We start from the raw sequence: 18086 nt of genomic DNA on the forward strand, positions 1-18086 counted from the left end.
ACTTGGACACCCCTGCTCTAGATGGATAACTTATACTTGACACTCTTTCGGTGTTAATATAGCAAGAAACCTTGAGATTGCTCTATTCAGTAAATTAATGATGATAATGATATATAAATATTTAATAATTTAATGCAGGTACAAAATCCCCCCAGCTCATATATATAATTAGTAATCGTAGTTTTTCACTGTGTATTATAATGCTTGTCCCAATACACACGCTTTGTAAGAACCAATATGGCGGCTGAATACTTTCATACACAGTCAGTGGGTTCTTCTGGAATATTGGAATAATAGAAAGAGAATATCTTGTGAACAGACATGCTGCAAAAAGCATTACTAGAAGAGTCTTCATGTGCTGACTGGTTACAGACATCAGGTTGCTGATATCTATGTATATACATTTCTATGTATATGCATTTCTATACCACACTGGTTCATAGATTGTCAGGTAAGGGTACTTATCCAGGATGCGATCATGGGGAAAAATAATAATAATAACTTCCAGCAGAACACATCACATTCTATTGAAAAATTGTTTTTATAACTTCTTACTATACCACCCTTCATTCACAAAGTTAAATCTTGCTACTGCTTAAATCAAAATACTAATTAAAATGCATTGGGTTTCTTTTAGATAACTAGTAACCTCAGCACTTGTTATCCTTTGCACTAATCCGTGATACCTAAAGAATTTGACCGTAATTTGCCATCAATCTCTGAGAAATAATTGTAATGTGTGAAATATTAGGATTTTTAAGAAGTATATGAAAAGTCAGAATAGGTCCATGCGGATGGGGTGAATATGTATAGCTGTAATCAAACATTGAAATAAGTGATTGGGCTACAAAATATAAAATTTTGAAAACGCATATTATCATTCATGCCTCTAACAACACATTGTGTCTCCGAAATACATTTTTAAGTGTTAATGCATAATAGTCCAAATATAGAAAAGCTCATACAGCTCCAGCTATTGTTTTGTATTATCCCCTTTCCCAATTGCATATTCTTCTGCAGACTATAACAATGCCAATAAAATGAAAATCCTTCCCATAACAGGAAGCATACAAACAGTGTAAGACAATCAACAGCACAAACACCCTATTGATTTGAGTAGGAGGTACACAAAGCACTCAAACAATGTCAGATTCTTTATATATATTCAAACATAAAAAGAGCTAAATGCATACTGGAGTCCACCAATATAACATAAAAGCCACCTAACAACACATAATAAGCAGATTGTATTACTGCAGGACACATTGGGAGTTATGGAAAAGGAATGATTCTAGAGCAAAGTAGTCTTGTTACCATAGCAACCAATGGAATGGTTCAATCAGCGGGGAACATTCCATTGTTTGCTATGATGATTACAGCGCCTTTCAAACGATGCACAACAATCATATTTTATACATATCCCCCATTGGGTCATACATGTAGAGACCAATTATGGGACACAGTGATAATATGGAGCAATCACCAAGGAAACCAACAGAATGTTTATGAAATTTGTAAACTATTCTTCCAAAAAGATAAAGAAAGATCTTTATTTTGCCATATCTGTTTTCATAATACATCCAGAGAAGGCTTTAAATTGCTTGAGAGTCTTTTTTGGGTTAAAAAACCAGCCCCGCTGATTCAGTTTCGTGTTAAGCAATATAGGCAGGAAAAATTAGATAGGATTCGCCAAACTTGGGGTACTTTGATATAGTGGCGGGCTAATATCTGGCCATATAGTGTGACGGAATCCTCAATATTTGGTGTTATGGTGTTATAGGGAGACTGGTCTCCCAAAAGTGTGATTGACTTCCTATAATGTGGGGAGCATAGGCTAGAATGATCACTGAAACATTTCTAACCCTGGTAGCTGTGTAGCACGCTACAAAACATCCCCAGAAGTTAACAAGGCAAAGCACACTTAAAACAAATTCAATCTTTATTTAAAAATGCAAATTATCTTTGGGCTCATTTTCTCTATATTTAGTTTATACCAGTCAATAAATCTGTATTACAAGGCTTTTTTACTCAAGGCTATACTTCAAGTGATCATTTACAATAAAGATTACTAAAGGCACAACATAATTACGTTACCGATCCCGTATACCCATTAGTCAATTTCTAATTATGCCCTATATATTGTGTGGGTCCCATAGGCGATTCTGGGGATTTACTGCATATGAATTCTCTCGCTCGCTAGTTCCAGTGCCAACAAATCTATTGATTTAGCTATGAGATATTTGTTCTTATCATATTCAAAACACTTGCTACGTGAGGTATCGATGGTACACATCATATATCATACAATACAGTGTTTGCGGCCAAAATATCTACATAAATGTACTTTTTTTTAACCTTGCAGATAATTCAAATCTCTGTATTGCTAGATTGAACCCTGGTACGATTGCCAGGATGATTAACACCAGGAAAGATCAGCAAGCATAAGGATCTGAGCGACTTTGACAAGGGCCAAATTGTGATGGCAAGATGACTTGTTTTGGGTCCGAGCATCTCCAAAACTGCAGCTCTTGTGAGATGTTCCTGGTCTGCAGTGGTCAGTACCTATCAAAAGTTGATAGGAAAAGCAGTAAACTGGCCACAGGCTCATGGGCGGCCAAAGCTCATTGATTCACGTGGGGGGCGAAGGCTGACCCGTGTAGTCAAATCCAACAGACAAGCAACTGTTACTCAAATTGCTAAAAAAAAGTTAATGCTGGTTCTGATAGCGATATATTGGGACATTCTTGCTGCTGGACGGTGGACTTCCCTGTTCCTGGTTTTATGCGGATTACCTTGTACACGTTTTTGTAGATTTCATCTGTTGTAAGTGCAATACTTTACCTTATCCACTTAACCGAGTGATACTGTGCCATTGCTGCTGTGTTTTTATATTTTTTAGCTATGAAGAATTAAAGAATATTTTATGATGAGCTCATTTATGTCTCTGGAAATGTGAGTGCATTACTTACCTGCAATACTGCTAAGCCCCTATTTGCATACGGAGTTACACAATTTTTTGTCAAATATCTCTTTTTTCCCTATGTGGATGTGCGCCCCATTTGGAAGAGTTGTATAGATTATTAGGTGTTGGAGGAACGCTTATTTGGTGCTCCTGCCTAATTAGGGAAAGTATTATTTATTCATTTACACCAGTGGTGTGTGTTTGCTTTTCTTGTGTTTCTGACAGAAAGGTGTCAGAATATACAGTGCATCACAGTTTGTTGTGTATGGGGCTGCAGAGGCACCGACCAGTCAGGGTGCCCAGGCTGATCCATGTCCACTGCTGAAAGTGCCTACAATGGGCACATGAGCGTAAGAACCGGACAACGGAGAAATTAAAAAAGGTGGTCTAGCCTGATGAATCATGTTTTCTTTTACATCACTTGGATGGCTGGGTGTGTGTGCGTCACTTACCTGGAGAACACATGGCACCAGGATGCATCCTTAGAGGCCCCTTACAGGACATAAAGGACCTGCTGCTAACATCTTGGTGCCGGATACCACAGTGCAGCTTCAGGGGTCTAGTGGAGTCCATGCCTCGATGGTCCAGGGCTGTTTTAGTGGCAAAAGGAGGATCTACACAATATTAGGCAGGTGCTGGTGTATATCCCTATATGTAGAGACAGGCAGCAGTCACAAATCCTATGCAGTGGCTTTGACGATATCTGTAGTAGTTGGATGTGGCATATGATCGTGTCAAGAATTGAAACCTTTGTGTAAATGTGGTTGGTTATCGCTGATTCTTCGTATAACGTAGGTATTTTTTTGTGGAATGCAAGGCAAGTGTTTGTTATGATTAATATATCAAGTAGGTTTAAATTTTTTAATTGCTGGATATTCTCCTTGGTAAGCAATATAGCCATGAACATGATAGGATTCGCCAAACTTAGGGTTCTTTGACATAGCAGCGGGCTAAGCAATATTAGGCCATATAGTACGAAGGAATCTCCAATAATTGTTTCAGTGTGTGCTGAACTCTTTGCTTTATGTGTAGGTATTGGTCACTATTATTATAGCAGCAACCCCGGGAATCTGAATGTGTATGCCTTTTATGCTTTTTTAGCGTTTTTACTGAGGCTCACCAAAAACTTTTATCAAAGGATCTGGATGACATTCGTGGGCATCTTGCATCTAACCCATGGTTTCTCATGCTTTTCATACGTTTTATGTTGGTCTTCTTATGGATTCATATTAACGCACACCATTCCATCAATGTACCTTCAGCAAACAGCAAAGGACGAGCCTTTCCAGTTGCATACCTTACAGTAAAAGTGAGAAATGAACCATGGATGAAAATCAGCTCAGACACTTTAATGGCAGGGGCTTGATAAATAGAAACACATGGCTACAAGCTACACTGTTGCAATGTTTTTTGAAGCATGTACCCACGCAGGTGCATGACACGTAAAGGATGGGATTGGCAGGTGTCAGTGTGTATAATAGCCAGTTCGGGCTGGTTGTTAGCACTTACTTAGAACTGGTAAATATATAGCACCATGGACCTCATCCCAAAAATAGCAAAATGAAGTTGACCAATTGTTTTTGCACTTTGAGTTGTACCAGCCAACAAAAAGACCTAATATGTGACCTAATAAGTAAGAGGCATATCACCTTAATTTATATTAAATTGGAAAATATGAAAAATCATCAGTATGTTGGTCCTGGACTATTACTATTAAATGAAAAAAGTAACACGTATAACACCACCATTATATCGACAATTTTAATGTAAGTTAATGAAAAAAGGTTTATAAACATTTTACGTATTTATGTGAAAACCATACATTTACCAACAGTTAAACCGTACCTTAAAAATGCAATTTTATTTTAATGAAAACATCTGTATTTTTGTTCCCCACAAAACACAGGCCTGTTTTTAACCACTGTTCCCAATTTTGATAAGATGCTTTTGTCTTTCTGTCCCAGAGATTGTCTAGATTTTTCTAGAGACGTGTTTGGTAACTACTGTAGTAGAAAGGGTAATTGTCTTTTTATCCGCACACAGCCAGTAAGACTCGTTCACACACAGAAGGCTGTTAGCTTGCTGTGAAAAGGCAGCTGGAGGAATAACATACACCAAGTGGTGCAGGGCAATCATAGGGAAAGAAGCAAGACAATCTCTGAAATGAGCAAAGGGATCTCTAAAACAAAACAAAACAAAAAAAAAAAAAAACATTGGGAGCCAAATAGAAATAACCTAATTTTTATGGTACAGTTTCCACTTACATGGCCGATTTACAAATAACTTTTGGTGCATTCATTGGTGCATAGTGCATCTGTAATATGGAATTTTGGATGAAATGGTAAACTTATTTTCATACATATGCAGGACAAGAGCGTTACGTGATCAATAAAATAAAAAGATTGTCAAAAAAACATTAATTTTAATTATTTAGCTTATATAATGACTGAAGGACGCAGTATGATGTTCCATCATTCATAAGATTTTTACAAAGATACTTATCATATGACCTTGTGGTTTTTTTTTCAGTGGTTTGGTGAAGTTTGAATCTGCTCATACGAATACATGCATTATAAAAATGTCCATGACTTGGTAAGTCAACTTTGCACAATATTTACATATTAGAAATGTAGACAATCGTTATTTTACCGAACAAATAGTGCATTTTTTCTGATTTGAGGTAACATTCTGAATTATAGGGTGTTTGCTGTCTTGCTCCATTTGCGTCTAAGCTAGGTGACCTTTGTCCTCTTGGTGTAGAAGCAGGGAACAAAGATGGAAGAGTTGGAGCCAAGCCAAATCCCTCTCCTCCGGCTCTTGGTGCTAAAATGTGAGCAGTCCCTCTCAACATAGTTGCCATACTGGCCTGCTCAGGCTTATCTTCATGTTGGAGGTTTTTAACACTCGGAAGCCTTATCTGGAACGGACTTGAGCAAACCAAACCCTCAAAGGTTATCGCGGCCAAGCAATAGTCAAGTGTTTCAGAAAAAAAATATACAAAAAGCACAGCTACAAAACATGGCAAATTATTTGGAAGGTTTAAAACATAAAACGACAACATAATTAACTGTACATTTCAAAAGGAGTGTGACTTGAGAGTACAATATTATTACTGTTTGCTTTTGGCTTTGCAATGAGGGAAAAAAAAGAAGAAAATTGTCACCGTACATGAGTATTTGCTCGTTGTAAGACAAAGTGTGCTTGAGTCAATAGTTATAGATACATTTGATTGCCTTTAACAAAAATGTCAAGCAGAGATATTGTACTTCTACGTTACAAGTTACATTAAAAAGGGTTTATGCGCATTTTCCCAAAATTGATGGCCCATGGCGTTGCTTTTATATAAATCTATTAACAGGATTGCTGACTATCTCTGCTTTTCTGCTTCACTGGAAAAGTCTTTAAACATAAACACAAGTAAAATAGCCTGGCAGTGTCTCTTCCTTCAATCTTAAAATGAATATAGCTTTCTATCACCCACTTTTCCTTGAATAAGAATCCAAAACATAGGTATGAACCAGGTCTGGACTGTAGATGACAAGGCATTATAGGGCCAGTAGCTGCCATATGACATATGTTTTTGTGGCCACACACATGCAGACAGCGGCCAAGCACTGCAGGCCTGGGCTGCCGCTGGAGCAGAAGCATCGGTATGTATGTGGCCATATTGGACACTGGCCCACTGAGCTAGATGGCCAGTCTGGGCCTGGTGAGTTGTGTTGTTCAACATCTGTAAGCCATAAAGTAGCGGTGCCCAGATAAATGATGGCTGAGGATCACAGGAGTTACAATAACTAGAAAGTAATCTGTTCAGTTCATCTGCTCTAGAGTACATATCTTGCAATATAATGGATAAGACCTCTTTTCTTGTATTGATTTCATATAATGCGCCTGAGGGGCTTTGTGCAGGTTGATAACAAACAGCAGAAAATATACATATGTCTACAACAAAAGCATATCAAGTAATTTCCTTCTCTTATCTCTCCCGTTGCATGGGATAGCAGATAACAAGGTGGCTGTTTAACCCTGTGCATGCCATGAGCATGAAGCTTTATTTTGCACTGGATTAAGCTCAGCGGCAAATGCAGAATTGTATCATTATATACGGTTTGGCTAGCTAGCTTTAACAATATTATCTAAACGTGCTCCAGTCTAACTAGTATGTTTCAAAACGCTATATAGATTCACTTTCAATAAATATAGTGGAGCTAAACTACATTTTAGTGCTCAGTTAATTAGCGGCTTTATGTAGCCTTTTATTACACTGTAAATTAATATATAAACAGATCTATATACTTCAATGTCACAGACGTCCTGAAAAGCTGACAAACTAAAATGTGCAGTATATTGCTTAATCAGTCCTGAGTAATATAAAGCAGGTCTTAAACAGACTTGAGATAACGTTAATAAAGTAGATCTCTAGCCAAGGCTTTGATTTAAAGCTTGTTATCCTAACCGCATAATGGTGTTGTGCAGGCAGGGCCCTTGGAATTGCTGATACAGACAGATAATGAGACTTATACTAAGCCCTGATGTCAGGTACCAAGACCCCAGGTCAGTTAATTTCCATGAAATAAATCCCCTTTGGATCCCAGTACCAACACGATAAACACATTGTATATAGAGATTTAACCCCTCAGTGGTAGAGACATGTGTAATGCACTGCACAAATTTGCATTGAAAGTAACACAATATCTATACATATATGCAAGTATGTTTTATGGAAGCACAAATATAAAATCACCAATATACATTTTAAATGCTTATTATTCACAAACATACATGTGCCAGTTTAGGCACCATGTAAAGTATAAAACATGTGCTGATCTGTTAAAGTATAAGTGCAGGTGAAGACGAAATAAATTTTTACAATCAGAATGTGCATGTTTGTAAAAGAGACAGGCACCTCTTACAGGTACTAATTACTATGCATGTTAACCCACTTTGCATATTTTCCGTACAGTCTGCTCGCAGTCCGAGATTAATAATACAGGAAGACACACAGCTTCACATTTACTTATTAGAAGTTTAGCTTATAACACAACTGGAATTAATGTTGCTTCCCTCTGATCAGATAAAAACTAAATAACTGGGTTGTCCTTCTGCACAGAATTGAATTAACCCTATATATTCCAAGAAGGCCAATGCTGGCTTTGCAATGACATTCCAGGTCACAGTGTGTTAATGCAGACAAGTCGTCTTCAGAATAGCGCTTGAAACACAAGGTATTTGACAGCCTAATTGTTCCAAATATATAGATACGGCTGAAGTCTCTTTTCAGTATATGCCAACTTTTATTTCCAACTAAAGTCTTTATAAATTACAAGGCACTTCTTTTCTTATCCTCATTATCCCGTCCCGTGGCTGCTGTAGTCAAAGACGCCCTTCTTGAAAAACGGTGAAAATTCGCAGATTGTGTGTTTGGAAAGAGTTAATCCGACTTTATTAATATGCAGCGGTGATGTTGGAGACTTCAGCATCAAAGTGAAAAAGTTTTTCAGGTATTTCTGCAGGAGGAAAAAGCAAAAGCAAAAATAATTATTTTAGACAGAAGGAAAGTACATTGTGGTTACGTTTAAACTTTTGAATGCAGTGTGAGTATGCTGGTATCGTAAGCAAAAGATCTGAAGGACTTGTACATGCGCAGAGGATGTGCTGCTATGGTATACAAAGAGTTACAAGGCTTCATAAATTTACAGCTGTGTTTGTGATAGTTAAACATCTGCTATCCTGAAACATTTCAATTTAGGCAGTTTGTAACAATCTGAAATTACAGCTGAATGATCCATCAATAATCAGAGCAGAAGTTGACTTAAAATGACGACAATAAAGAAGAGATATTGTTTCCAGAAGGAAGCAACTGTATGCCCGAAAACTTTGTCAAGACGTAAAGTACACGCTGGGTACTTACCACTTTCTATGGAAGAAAATTGATATTAAAAAGCCATCAACTGATGAATCTGTCACATGCTCCCCTTAGAAATGAGTATCGCGCCAAAGAGCATATTTTGGATTATTAAAATAATAAGATTGAGTCAATTTAGCCCACACTGTATCATTTGTATTATTTCTCGTCTGCTTTTTATTTGCAGAATATATATATCTATATATATTATACACACATACAGTACATGTATATATAAAACCATTGAACTGAAATTGTTTGTAAGCCACTAAATTGATACTACAACTTTCTAATATTTTAATTGACTCAATGGATTTTAGCCAGCGATGTGACATCAATACAACAAAACTACGTTTGGATCAGAAAGAGTATTTAATAATAAGTGAAGGCCAACTGAATGGAGCAGAATGATAAAACAGTCATAGTGGAAATGCAAATTATAGCAGAACCACAAAACGGATTCAAAACTCAAAATCATAGATGCTATTCCTTGAATCTATTAATTTTCACTACTAACTTTATTTATATATAATATATCCAAATATTGGAATGTTAATTTTCTTTCCTATTGATTAAACAGGCATTTACATTAAGAGCCATAGGTAGATCAGTCACTATGACTGAGTGACTAACTGAACTTTCAATGATGCACTCGTTATCTTTATCTTCTTTAGAACTTGATCTTATGTATGCTTGATCCCGCACACTAAGGAATATAGCGTCTGTTTATACAATATGGAAATTCAAGAACTTTACAGAAAACAGTATGCCCATCTTCAGTAGAATAATGACACAGACATTAAAATAATGCCATCAATAGAGGAATGTTTAGTTGAAACATACAAGACATACAATACGCAATAAAGTTAATCACTATTTATGTGTCACTAGTACTTTAAAACAATCTAGTTCTTAATTCCACGTAAATCGGGGTATGATTTAGGCGAGCTACTACATAGGCCAAGCAGTGATCACAAATCTCTGTTCAGCATTAAACCACAAAATAAATACACTACAAACAGTGGGGTGGCTTCATAATTTTCTTTGACATTATCTAAAATGTGAGCCAATTAGGTGTATCATTTAATTTGAAATAATGAGAACAGAAAAAAAACTAATTGCATGTTTCAAGAAAAAAAAAAAAAAATAACGACATGCTGAACTACAAAGAACCCCCCCAGCACGGTCACATTAAAGCTTATATTCACCCAAGGATACTGTTCTTAGAATAAAGCGACTTCATCATGGATTATTTGATATCTGTGTAATGTCAAAGTATGGAAGTAAATTATATTGATGAAATAAAACAGCAGCTTATTTGTGCATACAATGGCATGGAGTCTGGTGGTAGAAAACATTTTCTATTTTGCAAAATCTATATTTTCCACCTCTATCTGTATAATGATTCTGTTTAAGGCACATGTTCTTAACATAAATTATCACAGATCATGCAATTCATATCTCATGTGGCACCCATATTTGCTGGACCTCTGACTGGAGGAAAGTGGGTCACTAGCAGTCCACAGTGGCTAGTAGGAAGGTGAATAACTTTTCCACTAGATGCCAAACTAGTTTCATAAGCTGGCAGACATTTCCTTTGGAAGGCAACTGGAAACGTCCATCTTCTATGTTTAAATATTCAGGGGATGTGGAAACACACAGCCTTCTGGAGTTTAGCAACGGCAAGAGCAGCCAAGCGTTAGAAACAAAGTACACTAAGTACCGGTATACAGTTTGTAGTTCTCACTGGCCAATATTATGCCACTTTTATTCCCTTCTATAACCACTACACAGTTAATGACACATTTTCCTGAGCCGGATCAAGCTGTTGAGACTCTGTCTTTTTTGGGTCTTGGACAACAGGTTAATTTTCACAGGTCCTACAAAAGTTTCTTAGAGGCATAAACACATGACAAATCTGTAAAGTAAATGCTAAAGGCTACACATTGTAATAAAAGGATTTGTGTATAAAATGATGAAAATTTACTTGGAAAGGAATAGAGGAATAAGAATAAAAGAAAATTGTAAAATAAAGTAATATTAATTAATACACTTTAGCCCACAAACGCTAAACTGTTTGAAAAGACCCAAGAATAGTAACAGTCCAGCATGCCAAAGCTTGTTAGCACTAATACGTACAAACACTCTTAATATGCACAATATAATACAATGTTAGAATTAAGCTTGAAAAAAAATATCTAAAACAGGTACAAAGGTACGCATTTGAAATTTTGGCTAACAACAAAAGAGACTCGGATCCTTCGGGGTTAGATCATCTTTCTATTTATCTGATAAGATTCAAGATTCAAGTTTATACGATTAAATCAACATGGACTTGTGTCAAAGTGAAATTGTTTGGCAGGAGAAGTCCTTTGATGCCTTAACCCTTTTTTTTTCAGGAGGTGCTGTTTGCGTACTTTGGATGACGTATCAGCCTTTTGGAAAGCAGATGGTTACTTTATTCTTATATAACAAACACTCTGTTTTGGAACGAACTTCAATCTGTATTGATAGTCCAATACCTTTTTACTCCAAGCATTTTTTATTACAAAAATATATAGTGATTACTGGATACTTCATGAATAATGCATTTATGTTCCACCTAAGATTGTTTTCTGTAAAACAGACTATGTGAATTACTGTGCTGGATTTAAAATAAGAGAAAACCATAACAAGAACAAAGGTTGTTTTTCTTTTTTTTCTTTTTTTGCTTTTTATAAGAAAAAGGCAGCGATAAATATCCAGACATGCCCAGCCTAGTGAAGGAAATCAATCCTTAGGAACACAAATCAAAACAAGTCATGTCAAATCCTATTCACAAATGACAAGAAAGAATTGAATTTACCACACGTACCCCATGTTCAGAGCCAGAAGTGACATCCTGTCATCTTTTAGAATGGCCTTGGCGAGCAGCTACCAAAGTGTTTGACATGAATCATCCTTAAAACCCTTTGCCTGAATCCAAAAACTTAAGGATGACAGATGTTTGCATTATAAATACAGATGGCACGCTGGACCAACAGTAATTGTCTCACTTACTGGAGGCATTTCCATCTTAAAATTATTTTGGTAATGAATGTTACCATTTAAACTAGAGCAAACATGGTCGAAGTGGGCCGAGGCTGGACGACCACATCTACTTTAGGTAAGGCACGTAAATTAACTATACTCAAATGAAAAATGAAAAACTGGAGTAATTTCCTTAAGGTTAGTTAACTCACAGCCATACTTCTTTGATAAAGAATCTCAAATACAGGCATAATTTATTACAGGGGTCGAGAGCAACCATCATTGTGGAGAACATCTTATTAAACGTCCTCAGGACATTAATGACTTCCAAGTGCCTTAACACAGACACTTACGTCTGGTTGTAACAGTTGCTTTGACAGGGTGGGTCCCTAGCATACAATTAAATCTCAATCCAAAGGCACTATTAAAAACAGACTGAATTGGACTGAACTGGTTTCATATTCATACAACCACAAATAAATGGGCTTAAATAAGTCTAGGGTATGTAGGCTTTGCCAAATGCATGTACTGGTGAATAGCGCTGTGAATAAACCCCAAAACGAACTAATAATATTGTACGCCAACTGTGAACATGGATAGATGCTTAAAGAATAAAACAGGAAGGATATGGAGTTTCATGATCTCTACATTAGAACCATACAATATGCATCATGTTGACAATGGTGAAGGTGGAAAATCAGAAACAAGCGAGTATAAACCATGGTTTCCTCTGAGAATTTTCCCTTCCTGCCAAAGGTTAATATTCTGATATTCTGATGCAATGTAGAACCTGCAGCCTGTAAATCTGCAATGGGACATTTTAATATAAGCTGGTACAAAGAAATCTTTACATATGGTAATTTGGCTTAATGTTGAGACATTATTAGTTTTTTTTCCAAAGCAAATTTTAGGGTTTCCTAGTGTTCAGAGGCCTGTAAGTGGTAAGTTATGTGGGAAGTGAGGCAAGAGAATGAGAGGGATATATTTAGCAATGCTCCGAAGAGGCAGACTGGAGGAGACAGCTGACTAGCAGCCTATGTGACCTCCTGACTTTGCAATCGAGATCATTAGGAGTTTAGTGAAGGAACTAAAATGAGAGGGAAGCCGTTCAATCGTTAAGATGTGAGTGGAAAGTAGATCATGCAGTCACAGACCATCCTTTCTAGCGAGAAGCTAACTTGTTATTGATTCTTGATTTTGGAAAGCCACTTGCTAGAGCATTACAATGTAATGTAATTTCCTCAAGCTATGTGACACATGATGCTTCAGTGGCTTCTCATAAATTAATAAGTTCCACACTTTTAAATTATTCTGCAATAGTTTCTTCTTTATATGTATGTGCATATTAAGCAGTATATACAATACTTAATATGCAGTATTTATATATCAGTACATCTCTTGCGTTCACAAACAAGTACGTGTATATATTCCCTATAGATTCTCAACGTAATACCACACTCATCGCCATGTTTCTCAGGAGGGTATGCAAAGTCATCTTTGCTTTGGTTACAAAGTTTACAGGTTACTGGCTGTAGGAAAGCTCTAGAGGTGGGAAATATAGTGGTAATTAAAAAAAAGGAAGACAAATTATCCACAAAAACTGATTAGTTTGGAGAAGTAACTTCACCTCCTGACACTTGAAAGTTGTATCATGGGGAAGTTGGGAGTCATAGTTATATGTTTCAGAATGAAGGGGCTTATCCACTTAAAGAAAAGTATACCTAGATAACATCTGTGATCAAAATAAGACTTATTTTGTTAAAAAGGCGACAAGAGGACAAGAAGAATAGCTACTAAGTGCTAGAGTACATATGTGAAGGAATGATACAACTCTATAAATGAAAATATGCAAATTACAGTTAGGTAAACCGGAAATGTTCCCCTTTCATAGTATAGGATAGACACTGGCTCAGTTGTGTGGGTTTTTACCTTTGAAGAAATCCATCTCATACGTCCATCTCGACTACAGAGACAATAAATAGCTTCATTTTGCAATTGCACTTTATGTAAACTGTTGTCACATCTTAGACAAACTTAAGGCCAGTAGCATCTATGTGTTTCAGAGATGCTGTTCTCATTCTCAATTATACGTATGCGCTGTGATCTCTGTTCTGAAAAATCATAATAACCAGCGATAATTTTTTTTATTTAAAGTACAACTTCGTCAAAGCATGGATACGCTCTTCCTAACTGATCAACAAGCACTTTTGCAAAATACTCTCTTGTACCCGATTAAAAAAAAAGTAGAGAGTAACGCAGCAGCATGAGCTTAAACAACAGGATAAAGTAACATGCTGAGAAGCAATATAGCCCTTGTATGTTACAAGAAATGAACAACACATGACTGATGCTACACAGAAAATAAAAATCTTCAAGCGAAAAAAAAATCAATATGACAGAAGGCTTACACAAGGCTGTAATCAACATAAATATCTACTTCTGATTGCAACCACACAATCAACATTGGAATCATAGAAAAGTCATCGAACACAATAGTCACCACCTAAGGTGAAAGTTCTTTTCACAGCAGACCAATACAGATTGCCGGCAATCTTTTGTACTTTAAAGATCTTCTGCATGAAACTCTAATCAATTTAGCCATCAAACTTTAAAATGGACGTGCTCCTCCAAATGGATCCCCAAACACTGAAAATATTCTCTTGAACCTGATGAGAAAGAAAAGCAACATAGCAGCATGAGCTAAAACAGCAGGGCAAGGTAACACGCTGAGAAGCAATGTATTCCTGCATGTTACAACAAACGGACAACATACAAAATAAAACAAACTGTCAAATGGAAATAAAACAGCACCAAAAAAAATAATATGAGAAAAAAACTGGGCAAGGCACTGATCCAGGTGAATTCTGATTGCCACCGAGTCATCGCACCTTTGGACTTTTCTCCACTGTGGAAAGCAAAGAGTTACTTGTCAGTTATACAAACAACTCATGGTCATCTAGATCCTTTCTGGATTTCAAGGCTTGGACAGTTAGGATATTATATCTCATCATCTAGTAGTGTTTCTACCAATTTAAAATATAACTTTGTGAAACTGTTTGGATTTTTCCATCTGAATAAAAAACTTGATTCTCCCATTGCTTGAAAACATTCTGATAATTCTGTTGTTCATTTTGTGTTGGTACTATTACTCTTGTTGTTCACAGGAAATAATTTTCGCACATGGCTACAGAAAATAAAAAATCATGTTGAATTTTTTTTAACGTAAACATTGTTTATTTAGCTTGAATATTTTCTGTAATATTTGACACGAACGTCCTTCCTAGTGAACAACTAAAAGCACAGTATTTTATCCCATTGTAAAATGTAAGGATCTTACCTGGTGTTTTAAGTATGTTGTCTTTTTCTCCTTCCAAGACTGAATCGAGTGAGTGAATTTTAAGATTCGTGAATTCGGTACCAGGGAAGAACCGGTTTTCTCTGGCATAGTTTGTCTTCTTTTCTAATATTCACGTAGTCATTCTAGTACTTTTTACAGACCTGTGAATTTCAGCAGTGCCCAACTGTATACTTCTCCCCAGTCCTGTCTGTCGCCATTCTTCTTATATGTTCAGGACCCTTTTATCTTATGCAGTAACATTGTATTTTGTAATTCTATTTTGTATCCCTTGTTGGAACATTTCCCTCAATAGCTATAGCCTTCTAGAGATGTGGTTCTGATTCCATCCACCGTTGAACAGGCCGAATGGTAAGTGGTATTAGATCTGAATGAATGAACTAATCTTATGACATACTTCTGTCTTTACATAGTTGAATGTGCTGACAACAAAATTACACAAAAATTCTCAATGGAAATCAAATTTATCAACCCATGTAGGTCTACTTTGATGTAATGTCCTTAAAACAAGTCACAATGAGGCTCAGTAGTGTGTGTGTGTGGCCTCCACGTGCCCGTATGACCTTCCTACAACGCCTGGGCATGCTCCTGATGAGGTTGCGGATGTTCTCCTGAGGGATGTCCTCCTAGACCTGGACTAAAGCCAACTCCTGGACAGTCTGTGGTGCAACGTGGTGTTGGTGGATGGAGCGAAACATGATGTCCCAGATGTGCTCAATCGGATTCAGGTCTGACACACTCCAGCCACATGAGGTCTAGTATTGTCTTGCATTAGGAGGAACCCAGAGCCAACCGCACCAGCATATGGTCTCACAAGGGGTCTGACGATCTCATCTCGGTACCTAATGGCAGTCAGGCTACCTCTGGCAAGCACATGGAGAGCTGTGCGGCCCCCCAAAGAAATGCCACCCCACACCATTACTGACCCACCGCCAAACCGGTCATGCTGGAGGATGTTGCAGGCAGCAGAACGTTCTCCACGGCGTCTCCAGACTCTGTCACGTCTGTCACATGTGCTCAGTGTGAACTTGCTTTCATCTGTGAAGAGCACAGGGCGCCAGTGGCGAATATGCCAATCCTGGTGTTCTCTGGCAAATGCCAAACGTCCTGCACAGCGTTGGGCTGTAAGCACAACCTCCACCTGTGGAAGTCGGGCCCTCATACCACCCTCATGGAGTCTGTTTCTGACCGTTTGAGTGGACACATGCACATTTGTGGCCTGCTGGAGGTCATTTGCAGGGCTCTGGCAGTGCTCCTCCTGCTCCTTGCACAAAGGCCTCCTCCTGATGTACTGGCCTGTCTCCTGGTAGCGCCTCCATGCTCTGGACACTACGCTGACAGACACAGCAAACCTTCTTTTGCCACAGCTCGCATTGATGTGCCATCCTGGATGAGCTGCACTACCTGAGCCACTTGTGCGGGTTGTAGACTCCGTCTCATGCTACCACTAGAGTAAAAGCACCGCCAGCATTCAAAAGTGACCAAAACATCAGCCAGGAAGCACAAGAACTGAGAAGTGGTCTGTGGTCACCACCTGCAGAACCACTCCTTTATTGGGGGTGTCTTGCTAATTGCCTATAATTTCCACCTGTAGTCTGTTCCATTTGCACAACACCATGTGAAATTGATTGTCCATCAGTGTTGCTTCCTGAGTGGACAGTGTGATTTCACAGAAGTGTGATTGACTTCGAGTTACATTGTGTTGTTTAAGTGTTCCCTTTATTACCGTATTTGCTCGATTATAAGACGAGGTTTTTTTTCAGAGCAAATGCCCATCTTATAATCAGACCTCAAATAGGTTTGACTATGAGACGACTAAGATCCAGATCCCCCGCAGCTGCAGGGGACCTGGATCCTCCTGTCTCCCTCCCCCCCGCCCCACTTACCGGTGCTTCTGAGTCCCCGGTGTGCAGCCGGGGCAGTGTGTAGATGTCTTACGCTGCAGCCGGAAGGAGGTGTGGCTAGCAGCGGGGGTTGTCTGCGTCCATCGCGCAGACCTTCCCCGGCTGTCATAGATCAGAGTTCCACGCACCGGTGCGGGGAATTCTCTCTGACAGCCGGGGAAGGTCTGCGCGATGGACGCAGACAACCCCCGCTGCTAGCCACACCTCCTTCCGGCTGCAGCGTAATCGCGTAGACATCTACACGCTGCCCCGGCTGCATGACAGGGGAGTCAGAAGCACCGGGGCAGGGGAGTGTTAAATGGGGGGCATAAGGCATTTCTGGAGGCAAAGTGTTCTATGAAATGCCTTTTAACCCCCTTAATGCCACTCTGCCTCCAGAAATGCCTTTTTAACTCTCTATACGCCACTCTGCCTCCTGAAATGCCTTAAACCTCCCTATATGCCACTCTGCCCCATAATATGCCTTTTAAACCCCTTAATGCCAGAGTGACATATAGGGGTATAAGGCATTTCTGGAGGCAGAGTGGCACATAGGGGGTCAAAAGGCATATCATGGGTCACAGTGGCATATAGGGTTAAAAGGCATATCATGGGGCACAGTGGCATATAGGGGGTATAAGGCATTTCTGGGGCAGATGTGCATAACTGCACATCTGCCCCATGCAGGTTGGAAAATAGAAGGAAATAAAACCAAAATATTTTTCTTAATCATAGCTTTTATTAAAAAAATAGTTTACATGAATTGACATTTACTGGTAAAACTTTTTTCCTATAGGGTCGTCTTATATTCAGGCTTTTTCTTTTTTTCCTAAATTAATATTCAGATTTCGGGGGGTCGTCTATTAATCAGGGCCGTCTTATAATCGAGCAAATACGGTATTTTGAGCGGTGTATATATATTATATATATTTTTAGATAATGGGCAACATAGACAAAAGTACTGTAACATCG

The 18086-nt window shown here is 38.2% G+C and overlaps 1 protein-coding gene across 1 annotated transcript in view; it reads right to left on the bottom strand.

Moving 5' to 3' along the window:
• Positions 1-8310: 8310 nt before the first annotated feature.
• LOC149303225 (kinesin-like protein KIF16B) overlaps positions 8311-18086 on the bottom strand; it is a 120536-nt gene continuing 110760 nt past the window's right edge. The window contains exon 27 of the mRNA XM_089481387.1: positions 8311-8469. Within this exon, the coding sequence (XP_089337513.1) occupies positions 8311-8469 (159 nt within the window). The remainder of the gene's footprint in view (positions 8470-18086) is intronic.

This window comes from Sceloporus occidentalis, unplaced genomic scaffold, assembly GCF_023333645.1.
Source record: "Sceloporus occidentalis isolate IW3139 unplaced genomic scaffold, rSceOcc1.0.p SCAF_15, whole genome shotgun sequence".
In the NCBI taxonomy this organism is placed as follows: domain Eukaryota; kingdom Metazoa; phylum Chordata; class Lepidosauria; order Squamata; family Phrynosomatidae; genus Sceloporus; species Sceloporus occidentalis.